Raw genomic sequence first — 19,559 nt, 5'->3', positions numbered from 1 at the left:
AATTATTCAATCAATGAATTATTGGCAGTTATTTTTATTTCAGGTAAGAAAGGAACATCCAAATTCTTGGAAACTGCACTATTGCACAACTATTAACAATGTATCCTGGATGAAGAAAGGGGAAATAGGAATGTCGAATAGCGTAATTGTAGTATTTATTTGCTTACCAGGCTGAAGGAGTCATATGTGTTCATGAGCTCCTCTATGCGGTACTGCTCCAGCACCACTACATTGGTCAAGTTAGGGCTACGCTGACGTGCGCAGTCCTCACAGTGAACCACATACGTCTTCCTGCTGTTGTTCTCACTTGTCACAAACAACAAATTGAACACTTCAACCTGTGACAGAAGAGAGAACAAAGTATGTGCCGGAGTATCCTATGATGAAACTTAATGAACTTAAACAAAAGCACGACACAGTTTAGCCATTTTTCATTTGCAACTACCACAGAAAATCTAGATAAATGTGTAGAACAAGGTTAAAATGACGTAATCCAAAACAAGAGCCTTGCATTCGAAATTCGGTTTGTGGTTGTAGTGGCCATTGAATTGTAATGTTTTACCATACATTACAATGCAATTACAATTATAATTTGGGCGTAATACTGTTTTGCCCACTCCTTTTCCCTCTATGAGTAAGTTTATATCAAAAACACATTGTTTTAAAGAATGGTTGCCTGAGCTATGTGTCAAGCCTACATGATCTAAGTTAATAGTCAAAACACACATTTTGAGTGTTAATTTGTTATTTTTCAACCAAAATTTAAGGCCCTGAATGCCCTGTTATTTTCTAGAATTCATGTGTGAAAGGGACTTCATATAGAGTTCATTGTTGGAGTGACAAATGGCTACTCACGTCACACTCGTTGCAGTAGTAGGCAGGCTCGTCCTTGACCCGACTTTGATAGGAAAGTTTCTTTCCGTCAGCCACCAGTTGGTCGCGCAGGATCTGGATGTGCTTCATGGACTGCAGCAGGCAGTGTCTAACAGAAACGGTAAAGATCAACATGAATATGAAGCTCATGAAGTAAGAATTTTTTATGTGTACAGAGTGTGTATCATTAGAACTTTACAAATCCAATCTATTTGAACAATCATGCATTAAATCCCACCTTTATTTAAGTTATAAAGTTTACAGTGATCACTGAGGCTGTTTTACAAAGAGAAAGATTCTGTCTATGCTATACAAAGCAACAGTTAGATAAGTTGAATCAACACCTCTAAAACGGTTTCAAGAACAACTTCATAAACTATACAGGGTTCGCCAATTCTAGGAGCAGCTTAGGAACAAAGAGCAGTTTGTCTGTACTCACTTAATCATCTTGAAGGTGTCTTGGTCTGTGATCTTGACAGTGCGGGCCACATTCCAGGACACATGAATCATGGGTACAATGGATTTGACCTTCTTTACCTCATTCCACTCAAACCTCTCCAGGGCTAGCTGGTATTGGTAAGCTGCAAGAACACATAAAACAATGTTGAAGATAAAGAAAAACACTCTTAAAAATATTCTTACTGTTGTGAAAAGTAATCTGCAATCAATATATGGTGCGCTCCTCACCACTGAGTGGTCCGACATTCCAGGCAATGTTGTTGCACCAGCCCACGGCCTGAACCCAGTGAACAGTTCCAGCGTTGATCCACACTAAGTCTCCAGGCCGTTGGATAAAGCGATACACAGGGATGTTGGCCTTGTAGAGGTCCTCCAACACTGGCCACCAGGATCCTGTTAGATAATCTACTCCATGCCTGAGCACATACATTGAAAAAATTTGTTTTAGAGCTATGATAAAGGTGTATAAAGGTGCAGGCTGTATCATCTGAAATTAAACCTTGCACTCTTGCTGTCATTAAATATTGTTATAAGGGCTAAAATGTCAGCTTGCACTTTCAGATGTGTTACTCACTTTTCACAGAAGTCACTGATGGCGTGCCAGTAGTTCTCATGAACAGAGAACCACTCACAGTCTCCAGGGCCGATGTTGATGTTCACCGAGCAAAAGTTGTTGTTCTCTTGGTGACCTGTTTTAACAAGAAAGGAATATTCTCTGTCATATGCAATAGTTTTTAATTTTTTTTAGAAATGAACAGATCTTACTCCAAGTTGTTTAACTAAAGGTATCTCCCACCCATTACAGACATAAATGGTTGTACGTTACCTGGCGTTCGGCTCCCTGGAACCTTCATGTAGAGCTGAACAGTGTTCATGCCTAGGATGGTGTGTCCGACATGGCTAAGCATGTTTCCACTTGATGCTACACGCATAAATGCTGGCAGTTTCTGCAACTCCTGCAGTTGGGGCTTCCACCTGAGCAGAGACAACAGTTAAGAATTGGCTATGAACTTTCATCTTTTCTATCGCATCTAGATTAGCTGCAATGGGTAAGTACAAACAGGTGATGTGCAAAAAAAGATTTTGCTATAGTCATACTGCAGTATTGAGACATGACCACTAGAGGACAGTACAACTTGCAGAAAATGTGATTATGTAATGCAGACCAGAGTCACTATTGTCTCAGGATAATATGTTGGAAGTTGCTCACCTCTTGGGATCTGAGAGGTCAATGTTCGTACCAAATTTAATTATCTTCCCCACTGGCTTCTGTTCAGTGCTGAGGAAAGGAAAACATTAAGCATTACCAAAAATTGCAGAAAAAGTGCAAAAAGTGTTGTTGCCATCTTCACACTCTTTTACTAGTGTCCTTACCTGCTACTTTCTTTAGAGCTGTCCTTGCTGGAAGTATCAGAGCTAATGAATGGCTTCTTCTCCTTCTCAACATCATCATCATCATCCTCCTCGTCACTGCCTTTCTCCTCCTGAATACACAGTTCACAACATGTTTTTCAGCTGGATCAAAGCAAAGAATGCAGAAACATGGACCCCCTGAGATATAATATATATAATACTTTTTTTTTTTAAGTGTTTGAAAACAGACAAAATTGCATTCGCCAGTAATGGCAGTAGTAGAACAACATTTTTACCTGCAGACTCTCTTGAAAGCTGGAGGCCTGGTATTGGGCATACTTAGCAATGGTGGTGTGGGAGCGGCTGCTCTCACAGGGCCATGTTTGGCCTGTCCCACTGGGATCCCAATTCTCATCAGCAGGCTGCTGCACCTGAGTCCTAACCTCCACCGCCTGCTCTGCATTGGCTTCAACTAGTGACTTTGTAGAAAACAGCCCAAGGTCTAAAACAGAGAACAGGGACAATTAGGGAAATACTATCAAAAAAAAGATTTTAAGATATTTTTTGAAAGGACAGTCAGGACAGAATGAGGAGGACATGCAGCAAAGAGCCAAAGTTGGAATCAAACCCCGACAGCTGCAGTGTGAACTCAGTCCTAATACTTTGGGACCCACACTCTACCAGTGAAGCCACAGGGAAATACTTTTGAGGCAGTAGCCCTTTTTACGCAGCGATTCCGCAACAGCGCTATAACAAAGTTCTGCCTTTACACTTTTATACAGAACTATGCAGCGCTGTGATATTGCTGTCTCAGAGTGTGATCTTACACAGTGTCACGGCATTGTGGAAGCAAAAGAGACATAACATGTAAACAAACAGAGCAAGCTTCACACATATACACACACACAGCGATGTTCTATTTTGCCTGCTCTGCCGTTTAGATAGACGCTGTTTTACCTTATCTATAGACACTATACACTATAATATATATCTGTCTGTAACTAACAGCAAACAGTTTTTAGTTGAGCAATGCTTCATTTACAATTTATTTTATCCAGAACTTTCAGTTTTGCATGATAATAATAAATAAATTGTAAGTGTTAAGAATCTCTGTAAGTGTAAACTTACTAAGTCGCAGTGACCCAGCCAGGCCTCTGATGACAGTAACAGGATTCTTGGGGTCTGTACAGAACTGCAGCAGCACAGGGGAGAAGGCATCCCTCTTACTCTCCAACTACAATGAAAAAACCATGTAATTGAACAGTTAACACAAACTGTTGTCTTCATGCACAATGAATCACCACAAGGGGGCAGCAGAGGTATAAACATGTTCCAACACAGGTGTTAATGTTAACACAGGACATTTTACAGGTAAAGATAATCCCTGATAAAGCTCATATCTGTAGAGCTTTGATCTACAACATTAGATCCTTTGCTATCATGTTGTCGGTCAACCGTCTCTTTTCATCAAAGAATGTATAATTTGTGCTCTGTCTATACCATTAAAGTTGGTTGATATATAATTGCACTGTTTGTAATCTGTCGTATTTACTACACAGTATAATAATGGATGATATATTTATTTTCCATATGTATAAAAAGTTGTGGACAGTGACATACATAGATGCTGGGTGTAGGAGGATTGAGTTTCTCTCTGGGAATGGGTTCCTCTGAGGTCATGATGGGCTTTACTGAGAAGGCTGAGAGCAAGTACGATTCTCTGAACTTCTCTTTCACTCTGGCCCCCCTAAAACAAAAAAAAAAGAGAGAACATGTTGACAGAGGCAAACATAAAGGCAGAAAACTGGTTTCAAATATTTGCTACTAGGTTGTGTGTCAAATATGTGTCAGTTTTTAAAGTTCATGAAATCCAAATATATACCACACACACACACACACACACACACAAAAATCATATTACACATTGAAATGACTTTATTTAATTATTATAATAATTTTATTATTTAATCTTACTCCACAGGGCACTTACTTGCAGGATCTGATTATTTCACTAGCAGTGTTCTTGATGCTGATTTCCTCCAGTGGGATCCTTTTTTCTTCCACCTCAGAAGCGATAAATGTCTCCCTGTCCCCGCTTTCCACCTTGATCAGGCGAATCTTCAGCTCCTTGGGTGGCCCATCTGACAGTGCCTTGAGTTTCAAGAAGTCTGTTGAACCTAATGAGGAACCAGATTCTGAGACTTTTTTGTGTTCATAAGATCTCTCTTCAGAACTTCTTGACGTCCACTCAGCATGCTCCCCTTCACTGGTAGAGCTTGAACCAGAAGCTTCCTTGCGTTTCTTCTTATCCATGTCATGATGACTTCTGTTCTTTTCAGACCCCTCCTTGCTCTGGAGGTTGAGGTCACCAAGAATTCTGCGATCCTTTTTCTTGCCATCCTTGTGCCGCTTGTGGCTGGTACTGGAATGAGTGGAAGAAGAAGGGGATGACGATAAAGAAGAGGAGAAGGCCACCTCCTCTCTCTTTTCTCTGTGCTTCTTCTTTTCTTTCCTTTCCTCGTGCTTACTGCTGCTACTGTGGCTGTGACCGTGCTTTCTCTTTTTCTCTTTCTCCCTCTCTCTATCCCTATTTCTGTCTTTCTCTCTGCGTTCTCTTACTTTTTCAGATTTGTGTCTGTCCTCCTCTTTGACATGGTAATCAGACTTATCCAGGTTTTTGTTAGGAAGTGACTGTCGACTGAGAATGACTTCACAGCTCTTTCCTAACTCTGCTAGTGAAGACTCAGAAATTGTCGTCAACAGTCGCTCCTCCTTGACTACCTTCAGATTTATGGTAGGAACAATCTCCTTTTTGCTGGATTTTATCCTTTCCTCTATTGTTTCTTCATCATCTCTCCAGAGATCAGCATCCTCTATTTTCAGTTTCTGGTCCTCTAGAAAAGGAGGAGGGGAGGACTTTAGAGGTAGGGCAGCTGGACTGAATGGAGGATTGGTTGAATCTGATGTTGGAGAACTGCCTTGCTGCTGGCGGCAGATATCTGGGCCCAGTGACAGTGAAGAGGAATATTTGACCCCAACCAATGCAGATGGAGGGGGTCTCCCAAAAGGCCCACCACGGTAAGCATACTTCTGGCTCTCTATGACAGTTGCTAGGGACTTGAACATGCTGTTTACACCTGTTTGGTGGAGATGGGGCCTTTGGGGAGGTGGAGAACAAGAGGGGGTCTCAGAATCCTCTTCATCATCCTCCTCGTCAGCCTCACTTTTAGTCTGCTCAGGGAGACCATAAAGTTTAGCCAGGTCACTGTGGCGGTAATTGGTGTTACCTACGGCTATTCCCATGTCCACTGACTGTTTTGGGTTAGGGACACTTGGGGAAGGTTTCAGATATTCCTCATCTTCCTCATTGAGAGAAGAAGTTCGACTACAAGGTGATGCCAGAGAGCCTTGGCGGCTGAGCACAGGAGGGCTAGCATGCAGATTGGATCCAAAGTCTTCCTGGTTTGGCTGATGTTTTGTTGCTGGAATAAGATCTGGGGCACACAGGTAGCTTTTAATTGGTGGGATACTTGGAGAAAAGCTGTCAAGAAGACCTGTTGGTACAGTCTTTTGACTGTTATACATCTCCTCTTCCTTTTTGATAGATTCATCCAGCATGGCCATTATGTTAGCCAGACCATCTGGGAGCAGTGTGGACAACTCGGAGGGCTCTTCCTCAAACTGAGCACTGTCTGAGTCAGCACCACAGCTGCTATCATTTTCACTTCTTGTCACTTGCTTGTTGAGGATTACCCCTGTGGAGCTGGAGGTGGAGGATAAAGATGGATGTGGAAGTTTTTCTCTGGGAAAAGCCTGATACAGTTTGGGGGGCTCTCTAAGTGGCAAGTTTGGGAGAGAATTTTGGCTGCTGTCTCTCTCCCTGGCTATATCTTTGGATTGGTTGGGTGCGGCTTGCATTGCAGGAGGCTTGTTGGGGTATAAAGACTGGTTCATCCCTGAGGTACTGTGAATTGAAGAGGGACTAAAAATCGTTCCACCATTGTTGCTCCACATCTCTCGCTGCCTTTGCTTTTCTCTGGCATATTCAGTCTGAGGTGTAAGAGGAGGGGGCCGCAGCCTTTCTACAGGAGTAGTTGGGGTGGGTGTCTGGCCTGGTGGACAAGGGTGTATGCCACCACGGCTTAGCCAGGGGTAGGGGGGTGAAGCCTGGGAGTTTGGGGGTGATGGACCTGAAGGAGATGCAGTAACTGAAGATAGGCGAGGAGGTGGAGGTGCTGGGGAATTGTTCCTGGAGAGCAGTCTCTCCAGATTTTCAATAGCTGTCTGCTCTTTGCCTTTTGCACTGCAAAGTTCCTCCTCCCTCTTGCGTTCAGTTCTCTTTTTCTCCTCCTCTTTCCTCTCAAACTCTCTTTGTTTTTTCCTTTCTTCCTCCTGCTTCTCCAGTTCTCTCTCTTTTCTCTTATGCTCCTCCCTCTCTGCTTCTCTCTTTTTCCTCTCCTCCTCTTGCCTCTCCCAATCCTTCCTCTTCCTTTCGCGTTCCTTCTCCCATTCTTTTTTTTTCCTCTCCTCTTCAAGTCTCTCCCATTCTCTCTTTTTCCTCTCCTCCTCCAGCCTTGCGGCTTCTCTCCTCCTCCTCTCCTCCTCTCCTCTTCTCTTTCTCTCCTGCTCCTGCCTCTCCCATTCTCTCCTCCTCTTCTCCTCATCCTGCCTATCCAGCTCTCTCTTTTTAATCTCCTCTTGCTTCTTTTCCAGCTCTTTCCTCTTCCTTTCCTCATCCCGCTTTTGTTTCATCTCCCATTCTTTTTTCTGTCTCTCCTCTTCTCTAACTTTTCTGTCATGTTCCTCTATGTCCCTCTTCTTCCTTTCTACAGCTTGCATGTGACCCTCAAGCTCTGCATCAAGCTTGTCTAGGGCCTCTTCAATGGACTGAGGAACAGAGGTGGGAGCTGGTGGACAAAGTTGGGGCTGAGAGTACGCCTGTCTCAAGGCAGAGTCTGGCTGATGACCTATTCGACAGAAGAGGGCTGGGTTGGATGGCTGAGGGGCAGCGTTGACAGTGGAGGGGAGGTGAAGCCTGGAGGGTGAAGCAGGGTAGTATGTAGTAGGAGAGCTACGAGAAGGATTTGAAACCCTGCTTGTAATAACACTGTCTCCTGTTCTCTGGTGCCCTGAGGAGAACAAAGAAGATGAGGAAAATGCGGGAGGTTGCTCCTGTTCAGCCTGAGCATAGAAAGAGGTCTTCCCCTTCATGGGTTGGGACTTGGTGGTTTGTTGTTTTGGTCTGTGCAGTCCCTGTTGCTGATGCTGGTTGGCAGTGATAGTTTGGCCTCTTTGACATCCTGGCTGCAGAAGAGAATCCCGCTGAGTGGTGGGGCTATTGACGCTGCTGTTGGAGGTTTGGGGTACCAGCTCTCTTCTTCTATTCCAACTGTTATTACTGCTGCCATTGTTTGCGGGGCAACCAGCAGGAGGTGTTGTGTTCAGCAAGGAGGCACCAGCCACAGTTACACCTCTTGAGCTGCTGCTGTTGCTAAAACCACTGATGGAGCAGGAGGCCTGGGAAGAAGGGAGATTGGGGGTAATAACTGGTGTTCGTGTAGAGTTAGTTGGGGGCAGAGGAGGGCTGACATGATGTTGATGCTGGGATGGCCCAGGAACCCGGCTATCAATGACCTGATTGTGGCTATGCTGGTGCTGAGGTAGCAGTCCTTGACCCTTATAGATGCCCGACTCCTGAAGAGAAAAACATTTTAAAAATAATTAAATCAATTAAAAATGACAAGTATTTTACAATTAAACTGTTACAAAGCTTGTACTCACTAGGGATTGACTGCTGGGCCTGCTCTGGTATCTCCAGGCCTCTTGGGGCCTACTTTGCTGTTGCTGAGGTACTGAGGTGCTGCTGGCAGGAGGTGGTGGAGGAGGATGAGGACCCTGGTGCCCCAGCCCTGGATGAGGCTGGAAGTGGCTGTAAGGCACACTGCTGTTGTTGCTGCTGTTGTTGTTGTTGCTGGTTGCAGAAGGGTTTGCTGGTGGCACATGGGCATTTAGGTGGTGATCTCTGTCTCCCCTTTTTGGGGTAGATGCCATGTGAGAGGTAGCTTGGCTGCCACCTTGGCCCCTAATGAGAGTGCCTCTCTGGTTATGACGACCATCGATGGCCTGACAGGGTGGAGCTAGCCCCAGTTTGGTGCTCGGGGTGGGGTAAGAGGAGTGAGGGGACTGCTGGTTTACAGCCTGAGGTTGGAATGTGTCTTTCTGGAGCTGAGGAGCACGACCCTGGTTGTAGTTTCCGGGAGATGAGTTTGATGGAGGTGAGAGGTTTGATGTCGTGGAAGTGGCAGGAGATGACTTTTGGATGTAGCTGCCCATTCCGTGTTTGTTGGTTTCCTATTGACCAAAATATAATAAGCAACACAGAAAAAGAGGATGATTAGAGTCATATATAAAAATATATAACATAGAAAACAATGCTAGGTTTAGATGGTTAAAAGAATTGGTACATTCTTATAAAGCCACTCTCTCCAAAAGGGTTTTCCTGTTGATTGAGGTAAATAGAAAAATATAATCCCTGGTACCAAGTACCATATGTCTAATAAAGGGGTATCTTCTTACAGTTCGGACCTGGAACTCCTGCAATGGTGGGTTTTTGCGATCAGAATTCTGTTGCTGCCAGGGAGTGTTGCTGTTCTTGTGAAGAGGGTTCCAGAAGGCAGGTTTTGGAGGGTGGTGATGGACTGGCGACTGTTGCTGTGATAACAAAGACTGGCCAGGGAGACATTGGAGTCCAGGATGGGATACCTGCACAAGGACAACGTTACAATTTTAGCAGACACATTTAGACAAATAAGGGCAAGCACATTTATAGAGCACAGCTGTCAGATTGTTAGATGGCCACTCAATATGACTCAATTTGTTTGCTACAGTTTGATACCTGATCTGAACCCTTTTTCCTCTTGCTGGGGCTGGGACAGTCCTCTGCAGCGGGGCGGGAGGACAGGTGCAGTGATGGTGGTGGAGTGTGTTGGATAACAGAATGCTCTCCCAAAGGAGGGCCTGGTCTCTTCAGCTGACCTCCGAGCATCTTTCCTGGGTAGCCCCTCTGCTGTAAAAAGAAAAAATGTGGCAGATGAAGACATGAAAAAAACTACAGCAAGGTCAGTCCAAAAACATTATTTTGCTGAAATAATCAACCACTCCACTTGAATGGAGTTTGTCTTATTTGTAAGAAATCACAGCCAGAATAGAGACTGTGTAAATGGATGATGAAACATGGTCATAGCCAATTAGAGAGCACCTACCTGGTGCACCTGAGCCCACATCTCATCTCCAAGCATTGGTGGACCCCGGGGAACGTGCTGCTCCTGAGGACCCCCAAACTAAAACAGTAAAGACAACATATAAACCTTCATATTGAAAAATTTGCAAACTTGTGCATAATTCTGCCACTTTTAACATTGTAAATAACCTTTAGCAGTTGGTTTGGTCTGTTGGGAGGATGATGGGCATTGTGGGGAAGTCCGCCACTGCCTGCATAGCCGCCATTATGGAGACGAAGTGAGGGCTCATTGTGAAGGGGCATAACAGAATGTCCTTGAGGAGGGAGCTGGGAATCATATAGCTGACCCAGTTGCTCCCATGCTCTGTGGGGAGGGGGAGGATGAAGATGATGGGGAGGAGGTCTCTGCTGCTCCCTATGCATGCCTGGTAACATTGGCTGTGGGAGCTCAAGCTTCTCAGCTCCTCGCATGGGCCTGGACAGCCAAAAACAGGAAAAGGGGTAAAACAATATAACTACAAACAAAATCTGTGTTAGCACAAGCTTGCTTCACATTTTCAATGATAATTTCCTGCATCACTTACCCATTATTAAAGAATTTACTAGGATGATTCAGTCCGCCCATAGGACCAGGAGGTAGATGGGAAAGGAGCTGGTGTTGACTCATTCCAGGCGAACACCTTATGAGGAACAAAGACAGCACAAAATGCACAGTCAAGGAGACATTTCTTAGCAGCCAATTGAGGTTGTTCAATATATTAAAGCTTTAATTTCAGTTCTGCTCTTAATAAACAGAGCTCAAAAGTTGTAATTGTTGTAATCATAGCTTAAACCCTATGGATTTAAGTCAACAAAGAGGTTTGGAAATGTTTGTTTGTATGTGTTGTCATGGCTGCAGACCTGGCAGGTGGCTGCCAGGCGCGGCCGCCCACGGGAGCCCATGGTCCCCGGTTGAGTCCGTCCAGAGGGAAGGAATCCCGTGTGCCACGCCCACCAAACTGCTCTACTGCGTGATGCATTCAGCCTGTGTATGATAGCAATACTTAGATATAGTTAACTCTCATCCATACATAAAAATAAGAGAAAAACAGGATGATAAAAAGTTACTTCATAGAATTCAACAGAAATGTATTTAAAAATCTAATAATGAATCTTTTTATTAATTATCTTTTATCAGCACAGAATATAATTACACTATTTGTTAATGCAACAAATTACCATAATCTTTTACATATAATAGTATCTATGACGATGCCTGAATATAAAAAAGTGTGCCCGTTCTGGTTAACTGCATATTTTATTCCTTCATTATGCAACAGATACCAGGGTTTGATATACTGCCTTACAAATCTTTTGCACTACAATAAGCAGCTAGCCCATCAAAGTAACAGGCTGAAGTTGAGGAATTAAGGCCATTAGTTTTTCTTCTAACTTAAATATAGCAGTTTAAAGAATATGATTTATGTAAACTTGTCAAGCTTTAAAGTTCAAGTATTTCCACATGTATTGCAACTTCGTTCTTTATGGGTACCAACTTTTTAAAGGCAACATAGCAGCAGTATGTACTGTAAATCATATACTTAGAACACGATGTCTTCCATGAAAGTAAATAAGAGAGCCTGTACTCACCAGACTAACTAGTTTCTGTGAAGCCCTCCACTGCAGCACAGAGAGGGCCTCACTTATACACTGAGAATATCTGTACTGTCCGATTCTCTCTGGCTCTAGCACCAAGAATCCAAAAGCCTATTGGCTGCAGAGAGAGAGAGAGAGAGAGAGAGAGAGAGAGAGAAAGAAAATAAACAGGAGAACCACTATTAGAATTAGTGAGACAGAGCAACACTGAAAGTGAATTAAAGTCAGGGGGCTCTCTTTGACATGGGTTAGCTGTTGTGCATGTGTGTGAGTTCAAGAGCTTGCCTGCAGAGAGGGAAGAGTATAAGTACAATGCAGGGCAGGGCAAAGCTTAGTGTGCCTACATTGAACACTTCATCAACTCTTTTTCTCACCATTGAAATTTCCTCAGAATCTGCTTTAGTTAGGCAACATTAGCATTACTCAAATTAGCTTGAGATCTCAAACAAGGATGAACGTCTTTGTCTGTAGCTGGTGGCTGTGAGTCAGTCAGCCTGTAGGAGGCGCCAGTAAGCAAGCCAGTACAGATCAAGATTATTAATGAGGCCCAGATGGCTCAGTGGGGAGCTCACCTATGAGGACAGACCTAGGGTTACTGTAATCCTTACCATGGGCCTCCTGATAACAAGAGGCAGAAGGATAGACTAAGAGTGAGAGGCCTTGGTCACATGCCAAGTGTGTATGTTTGAGTGTGTATGTGTGTGTGTGTGTGTGTGTGTGTGTGTGTGTGTGTGTGTGTGTGTGTGTGTATGTGTGTGTGTGTTGGAAGCAATGCCAAGTGTGCAAGCTGCATGGTCGTGTCAGACTTTTGCTGATTTAGTGCATGTGAGAGAGAATAGTGTGGTCTCTTAAGTGGATGATGGTGTGTGTGTGCTGCAGTGCTCTGAAGGGTGTGTGCATAAAGCGTGTGTGCAAGTGCATGCCCGTTGGATACACTATGGTTTAATCTCATTATGGTAGGCGTGATGGAGAGGGAGAGGGGGCAGCCGCGACAGACGGTCTGAACAGGATGGAGGATAGATTAAGGAGAAAAGATGGAGAAGAGGGAAGGGATGGAGGGTGGTGGAGCGGAGAGTAGGAACGGTGCCATGAAAACGCCCACACACACATATATGCACATGTACACAAAGGCGACACAAAGGAAAGTGGTTGAGGGGGAAACGCATAAAAGAACTAAGAAGGGTTTCTAAAACAGTGAACACACATACATACACAAAAGACAGAAGGTGTAAACATACAAAGAGTCTGAGTTTCAAAGTTCTTCGTTTCGAAAAAGGCAACAAAAACAAAACCTGAGCGTGTTATATTTGCACCTGCACATTGACTACTGCTGTTAAAAACAGACATCACTGTTATTCCAATATATGTTAAATATCACATGGAAGCTGAATTTCTCCTTAATCGCAGCATCTCATCTCATTACTGTTCTCTTGATGATGTCAATCTCTCACACTTATTTGGATGACTTTACAAAGTTGACAAGCACAACTGATTTTGGTCACTGAGGGAGTCTTACATAAAATCAAGATGTAGTTCAATAAAATTGCAACACCAAATGATTACGTAATGATAACATTTTGAAGTAAGTGATAACTTATGTATAAAGAATTAGTTGGAGAGTAACAGACATGCACACGCAGGTCGTGATTCATTTCTCTTGGTCTGCACAGCACTCTTCCACCAGTTTTCCTAAATTAGCTCTGGCCATACGCAGTCCTTCCTCCCACCAGTTCCTCTTCTCTTCCTTTCTTCCTCCCACTGACTCTGGATCTCTTTTGCTCTATTTAAAGCCCAGTAAGGGATATTTCAATCGCTGACTTTTTTAGCTTGTCAGGAGAGGTGCTATACAGTGACACACACATAACCCTCTGTATCTCTACCCATCTGCCTCACACAGATCATCAACCACCAGGCTCTGCTGCTATGTAAAGATAGGTGGATGGTAACTATAACTGAACACAACATGCTTTAAAACAAACTGATACAAACACAAACTCAAGGCTGAGGGTACCTTTTAGAGTAGCACCAAGTTATTGATTCACAGTTGTGTCAAGACTCAGCTTCGGCTGTCAATCATCTCTCTGGGGTCTCCTCAACCCTGAAAGACAGAAGACAGAGGCATTCATGTCAACCTGTCATAAAAACAACATGAAGTTGTGGTAAACACACGTTTTGAGCAAACAGTCATACACCCAAAGCCTCAAAGCATATGATATAATTCAGGATGAAAGGTGCTCTTCACTTGTAATATGAACTAAAACAGTCTTTCTTGACAACACATAGTCACTACTTACACTCCTGACTTCCTTATATCTTAAGTTTCAGAACAGTGAGGAAAACTTTCGGGTAGCTCAAAGGCAAAGGGGTAAATCAGCAGGGGGGCCTACACCATGGGAGTGAGGGGTGCACTTGTTCGCTCACTCTCTCTGTCTCTTCTCACACAGACACAATGGTGAGACTGACTGTGCAGCTTATCAGAGGAGCAGACGCACAAACATGGCAGATCTGGTTCTAAGGAAGAGCTGGGCTAGCTATGTCATCTATCGCAGTTGTGTTTGGTAAACATTATAAAATAATATAATACATAGTATTATATACAGAGTTTCAGTTTGGAATTAGACAAATAAAGGAAGAAAAATATAAAGAGAAATCTAGCAGGAGAACCTGAGTGCAAATAGGGACACAGTGTCGAGGTTGTAATTACCGCTTTTATAGAGGGTGTGTGTTTATGTCTGTTGTGACCAAACCTCTATTCCAGTTGCTGCCCTGGCTATTACATTGCTCACAGACACTCTACCAGCACAATGAGAGAAACTCAGTACTCTGAAACGAGATATTGTACACTGACAACAGACAGTGTTACATACCAGAGCTCACATTCTATCAAATGCAACCACAGTGGTGAAATGCAGTTATTCAAGCTATGAGTCAGTTTTCAGTACTTTAGGTGTATTGAGAAAACAGCGAGGATGTACATGTATTCTTGCGAGCATTGCACATTTCAGTTTTTGGGGAACCCCCGATGACTCAGTTCACTAGAATAGGGCTTACCCCAAACCGCATGACCTAAACTCCGCCCTCCTGGGACACCACTTACAGTCAGGTGACCGGGGGCGTGTTCCTGCATCATCATACATGTGACAACAACGGGTATTTCTTGGACTTTATGATGACATTTCTGCCTCCCACCAAGTGTGCCGCATGTGTGTATGTGTGAGATAAAAATGAATAAAAGGTGATGTGACGACACTGCAAGGGGGTTTCACACCGCAAGTTTATCAGGAATGATGAGGCAATTTCTACGAACATGGTCAATCTTGTGATCACTTATATGTGAAATTCAGGTTACATTTTTTTGAATTTGAATGAGAGGACATATTCGGCTTGAGCTGAATTCTGAAGGTTGTCATTGTTTAAGTGTGATTGCCTTTTGCTTTCACTTTCACCTTAATTTATAAACAAGAAGCTGTAGTGTCTCTCTATAGAGAGGAGTACTGTAGATAAGATAATCCTTTTTTGGTCCCCAGATTAGAAATCCTGGTGTAAAGCCGCCCTGTAAATCAAGGTTCAGTAAAAGTAGGATGAGGACCTTTGCCTGTTTCTTCTCCTCAGTGTGAATATACTACACAGCTGATATATTTATATATCAATTATAATAGCAAACAGATGAGACAATTCATCAAAAAAACCCTCTGTACATCTTGTTTTAGTGAAATCCCCCCCTTCAACACCAGACATCAAAGAGCTGTTCCTGTCAACACCCACATTGTCGCAGTTACCAAAGTCAGCTATTTTCCCAGCAACACCAGCTATCAGCTGGAAGGCAGAGCCAAGCAGGAAACTTTAGCAAAGCTGTGCCAACCGTCATCAACCACACAAAACAAAAAGCTGAAATAAAATTAAAGAGTGCTGTTAAATCGTCTTTGGCATACAAATAGAGAAACAAAAAAGTAAAGTATTCCACAGTTATCCAACTTGACACAAACCGTAGTCACAAGCTTGTGGCAGGGCACAAGGAAGCTTGCTAAGTCGTTTACTTGAGTTGGGCGGAGGGGGTTTGAAATTAAGGTGTTCAGAGGACACCTGTCTCTGTGAAGCAGCCTTAATCTATTCACACTCATCCATCCCTGCCAACCACAGGCTTGCTCTGGTCCAGAGTCAGTCAACCAAACTGAGGCCAATAGACTAGAAAGAGATAAGGATGGCAAATAATATCCGTTGGTACAAGTGAAAAATAGAATAGCAAATAATGGGTTCAAATACAGCTCACACTAAGAGCACTGCATTGACCTGATGAACAACCATAGAGGATGAGACCACTGAAAACTAAAAGCCTAAGTAACGGCAGACTGCCTGGGGAGTGATACTGCCCTACTAGAGTCACTGTATGGCCTGTCTGATAAGAAATTACCAGATAAGGCAAGGAGAAGTGGCAGATAAGAAAATAGAGAGAGGGGATAGTATTGGCAGCTATGAGCTTCTGGCAGAGGATGACGGAAAGGCCATGCATGGTCTTGTCTCCCTCCCTCTCTCCCTCCCTCTCTCTCTCTGTCTGTCTGTCTCTCTCTCTGCCTGTCCTCCCTCGCCCTCTCTACTCCATTTGGCCATTACATAACAGTCCCAGATTGAGATCGTGTACTGAAGGAAAATGCTTCTCTCTGCCTCTCTCTCTCTCTCTCTCATACACTCACCCACAGACGAACAGCAAGCCCCAGCATCCGCCCTTCCCCACCTTGTTGCCAGGCTATCTGTGTGTGTGCATGTATGCGTGTGTGTTTATTTGTTTGTGTATGTGCAAACGTCAGTGTTTGCCTATCCAAGACAGCGATGCAGGCGAATTTCGTCACATCAAGATCCTTACAAACACACAAAATTCAGAAGATGCTTTTCCAGCTTGCACACACAGGGTAGTGTGGGTCATCTGAGGACACAGCAAGCAAACACTGTTCCTGCACATATACACAGAGGCATTTGACATTCGCAGTTGATGATGATGTCCTGCTAGCATCCATCTCAACAACAGAATCCTTCATCCAGGGGACAGAGCGCTGATCTAACCTTTCACCCAGTAACACCCAAGCCATCAAGCACGCCAGCCAGCCAAAACAGGCCAGATATAAACTCTTATTTGTCTTACTTTGTGTCCCCTTGGCTTATATGGGAACAGCCTTACATCTGCTCTACATTCAGGCCATGACTTGAGAGGTTGTAAAAAACAGGAGGAGGAGGATCCAAAAATCACATTTCACCTCTGCTCGGTTAATGATTCTTCATGTTTTTAGAATTTAGGTTTGAAAAAGCACCATGAAGCTTTGGCTGTTGGTGGTCAGCCTGTCAATGTGCTGGTTAGCTCATCACAAACTCTTTTTCTATCAATGTTTGAACTGCTTCAGCTGCTGAGGGTTTACAGATAAAAACTTTGATATCAGGACCCTCGCTCATGAGGAACAGTTAGCCTACTTTTCTGTTGGTGGAAAATAAAAAAAGAATAAAAGATCAGATGCACGTGTGTCTGACGTTAAAGAGAAGGGAAACAGAGCTCAGAGGATAGAGGAAGCTGTCGTCACAACCACAGGAAGTAGGCCTCCCTGAGGGGTGAGCATGTGTGTGGATGAGAGAGAGAGAGGGAGAGCGAGAGAGAGCGAGAGGGGACAAGGCTGAGGCTTCCTGTTGAAAAGATACGAGCTGTGTTTTAGTGTGTCTCCAAAGCTTTTTACCTGTTAAAAAGTAGGTGAAAATGATGAGCATGTGTTCAATATGAGTCTCTATAGATGTGAAACAAGAGGCAATTCAAAACCTGGTTGGCTTCAGTCACAGCTCACTAAAGTACACCTCAGACATGCAATCATCTTGTGTGAATGGCACGTGTGTCCAACTCATGACTCACACAAGCCTTGTCAACAAAAACAAGACAGTCAAATGACTTGAAAAGTCATTTACTGGGCTCTTACTCTTGGTGTTAGGTGAAAAGCCTTGTTTGCCCTCTTTTGAGCTTCTGTTAAAAGTGAATAACAAACATGAGGGCAGAATGACTGTGTGTACGTCTATGATGAATAATTCCTCCTACCAGTCACTTGTGTTCCCTGCCTCACTTTCACAGAAACACTGTGTTACAGAGGAAACATCAGTCTGGATTTCTCGACAGACAAAGAAAGAAAACAGAAAAATATAAATAAACAGTGTAAATTCCAACAAACCGGAAATCTGAGAAGTCGTGGGCGTTTCATTGGCAACTGACAAAGGCTTGATCATCGTCACTCTCGATTTCCACACTTCAGCAACCTCAAAAGCCCCCAAAAGTTTTTTTCTTCTACTTGTGATTGTTTTCAACTACATATGTATGAAAAGGTTAGGACAGAACAGAATATCACGATGTCTATTTTGATAGATAAAACAGCCACGAAATATATCTTCAAGATCCACCTCCCTTGATGCGCTCTGCATCTTTTCTTGTGCTTCTACTCCACAACTAGAACTCACTCACTCATTCATGAAATGCACTTACCAACAGACTCTCCTCCATTGGTAACAGTTACCAAGGGAACCAGTCGCGTCTTCACTAACAGTCATTAAACAAAGCTAGAGAGGCAGAGATAGACTCAGAGAGGAACTAGGTTTATGAGAGATCTTCACTGAACAACATGTTTACAGAGATACAAGGGCAGTTTGACCGCACACACCACCCTCTTCCTCCATGTTCTCACAATATTATGTCTCATCAGCAGTCTGTGTGTGTGTGTAATTGTAAGTAAAATACAAAAACATTACATGGACATGCTTGTGAGTCCTATATGCATCAATTTTAATGACAGCATGCATACAGATGACCGTAGCAGTATTGTTATTATAGTTGGTGAAATCACACGATCATTTTGACTTCATCAGAACAACTGTGACGCAGGTTGACCGTCTTTGTTATGACAGCGCTGTTTGTTCATGTAGTACAGAGAAACCAAATGTTTATAGATTCCTCAAATAACAGTGTTGTTGAATTTATTTAGGGTTCTTTTACAAGATTTAACCGCGAGGAGGAGAACCGCACACAGGTGAAGAGAGAGGGGCCTTTGTCATTTAACAAAGTTTGCTTGCTGAAATGAAACAGGCAAAATGTCACCTTAGTAGCATTCGCTATAACCACTCAGCTAACAAGGCACTTGGGCTTCATAAATCTCTATAAACACATATCTCCATATGAATGCAGAAACTGTTGGTAGTGGGAAATATTTTGGATTATCTAAAAAAATGTTGGGTTTCTGTACGAAGTCAAATTATCAAGCGAGTTACATATAGCAATTGTGCGTTTTTTTGTGATCTGGGCTGATCATGGGTCTTTTTGGATTTAACTGGGCATTATAACGATTATCACACACATAATATCATATACCGCGTCAGCTTTAATTGAATGGGACCCACCTCTACCAGAAGCTAAACCATCATCAGTCAATAGCTGATATGTTCCGAGACTGACTTTTTTTTAAATATAAATCTTCCATGATACACACAGTTAGGTTATCATTTATTTTGCCAGCGTGGTAAGGCAGATAAAAGTAGCCACAGTATGTGAAGGAAGGCTAAAAAGGAAGGAAGAAAATTCTTTCCAAGGTGTGACAGTGTATGTTACTTTGTGTGTGAGTCACACACACACACACACACACACACACACACAGTGTGTAGGTTTTCACGCCCTTCTTACGCAGTGGCATCATCATCAGTTGCAAAGAGCCAGAGATAACAAAGAGGAACTGAACTCAGAGGGAAAAGTTTCTCCTTTCACTCACCCAGCTGAACAGGACATGGGCAGTCTATTACTCTCTGACAAAGCGCCATGAACATAAGATATGACTTCACATACCAGTTAGCTACTGACAGAATCCAAACTGCTAGTCCATATTAGTAAATTAAATATTTAAGATTAAAAGCCTTTTAATGGCTAATTCCCTACTTTTGCATTCTCACCTGATTGTAATTATAGAATTATCTATAATTTCTAATATTACAA

General features: G+C 43.2%; 1 protein-coding gene across 3 annotated transcripts in view; it reads right to left on the bottom strand.

Moving 5' to 3' along the window:
• The window catches only part of kdm6ba (lysine (K)-specific demethylase 6B, a), a 94,719-nt gene that overhangs the window by 1,687 nt on the left and 73,473 nt on the right, over nt 1–19,559 (bottom strand). For all 3 annotated transcript variants that reach the window (XM_069671972.1, XM_069671973.1, XM_069671974.1), the window contains 21 exons: nt 13,572–13,658; nt 11,555–11,678; nt 10,826–10,949; nt 10,510–10,605; nt 10,115–10,400; nt 9,948–10,025; nt 9,581–9,751; nt 9,262–9,447; nt 8,467–9,036; nt 4,676–8,379; nt 4,306–4,432; nt 3,814–3,919; nt 2,982–3,187; nt 2,707–2,816; nt 2,543–2,611; nt 2,159–2,307; nt 1,907–2,021; nt 1,561–1,748; nt 1,313–1,454; nt 856–982; nt 168–338 (listed from right to left, as the gene is read on the bottom strand). In XM_069671972.1, coding sequence (XP_069528073.1) covers nt 168–338; nt 856–982; nt 1,313–1,454; nt 1,561–1,748; nt 1,907–2,021; nt 2,159–2,307; nt 2,543–2,611; nt 2,707–2,816; nt 2,982–3,187; nt 3,814–3,919; nt 4,306–4,432; nt 4,676–8,379; nt 8,467–9,036; nt 9,262–9,447; nt 9,581–9,751; nt 9,948–10,025; nt 10,115–10,400; nt 10,510–10,605; nt 10,826–10,944 — 6,720 coding nt within the window. In that variant the 5' untranslated portion in view covers nt 10,945–10,949; nt 11,555–11,678; nt 13,572–13,658. The remainder of the gene's footprint in view (nt 1–167; nt 339–855; nt 983–1,312; nt 1,455–1,560; nt 1,749–1,906; nt 2,022–2,158; nt 2,308–2,542; nt 2,612–2,706; nt 2,817–2,981; nt 3,188–3,813; nt 3,920–4,305; nt 4,433–4,675; nt 8,380–8,466; nt 9,037–9,261; nt 9,448–9,580; nt 9,752–9,947; nt 10,026–10,114; nt 10,401–10,509; nt 10,606–10,825; nt 10,950–11,554; nt 11,679–13,571; nt 13,659–19,559) is intronic.

This window comes from Semicossyphus pulcher, unplaced genomic scaffold (genome assembly GCF_022749685.1).
Source record: "Semicossyphus pulcher isolate SPU_LCO1_2020_fin unplaced genomic scaffold, fSemPul1.0.p SCAF_21, whole genome shotgun sequence".
Lineage (NCBI taxonomy): Eukaryota > Metazoa > Chordata > Actinopteri > Labriformes > Labridae > Semicossyphus > Semicossyphus pulcher.
The sequence above is the reverse complement of the archived record's forward strand: the minus strand, read 5'-3'. Positions and strand labels throughout refer to the sequence as shown.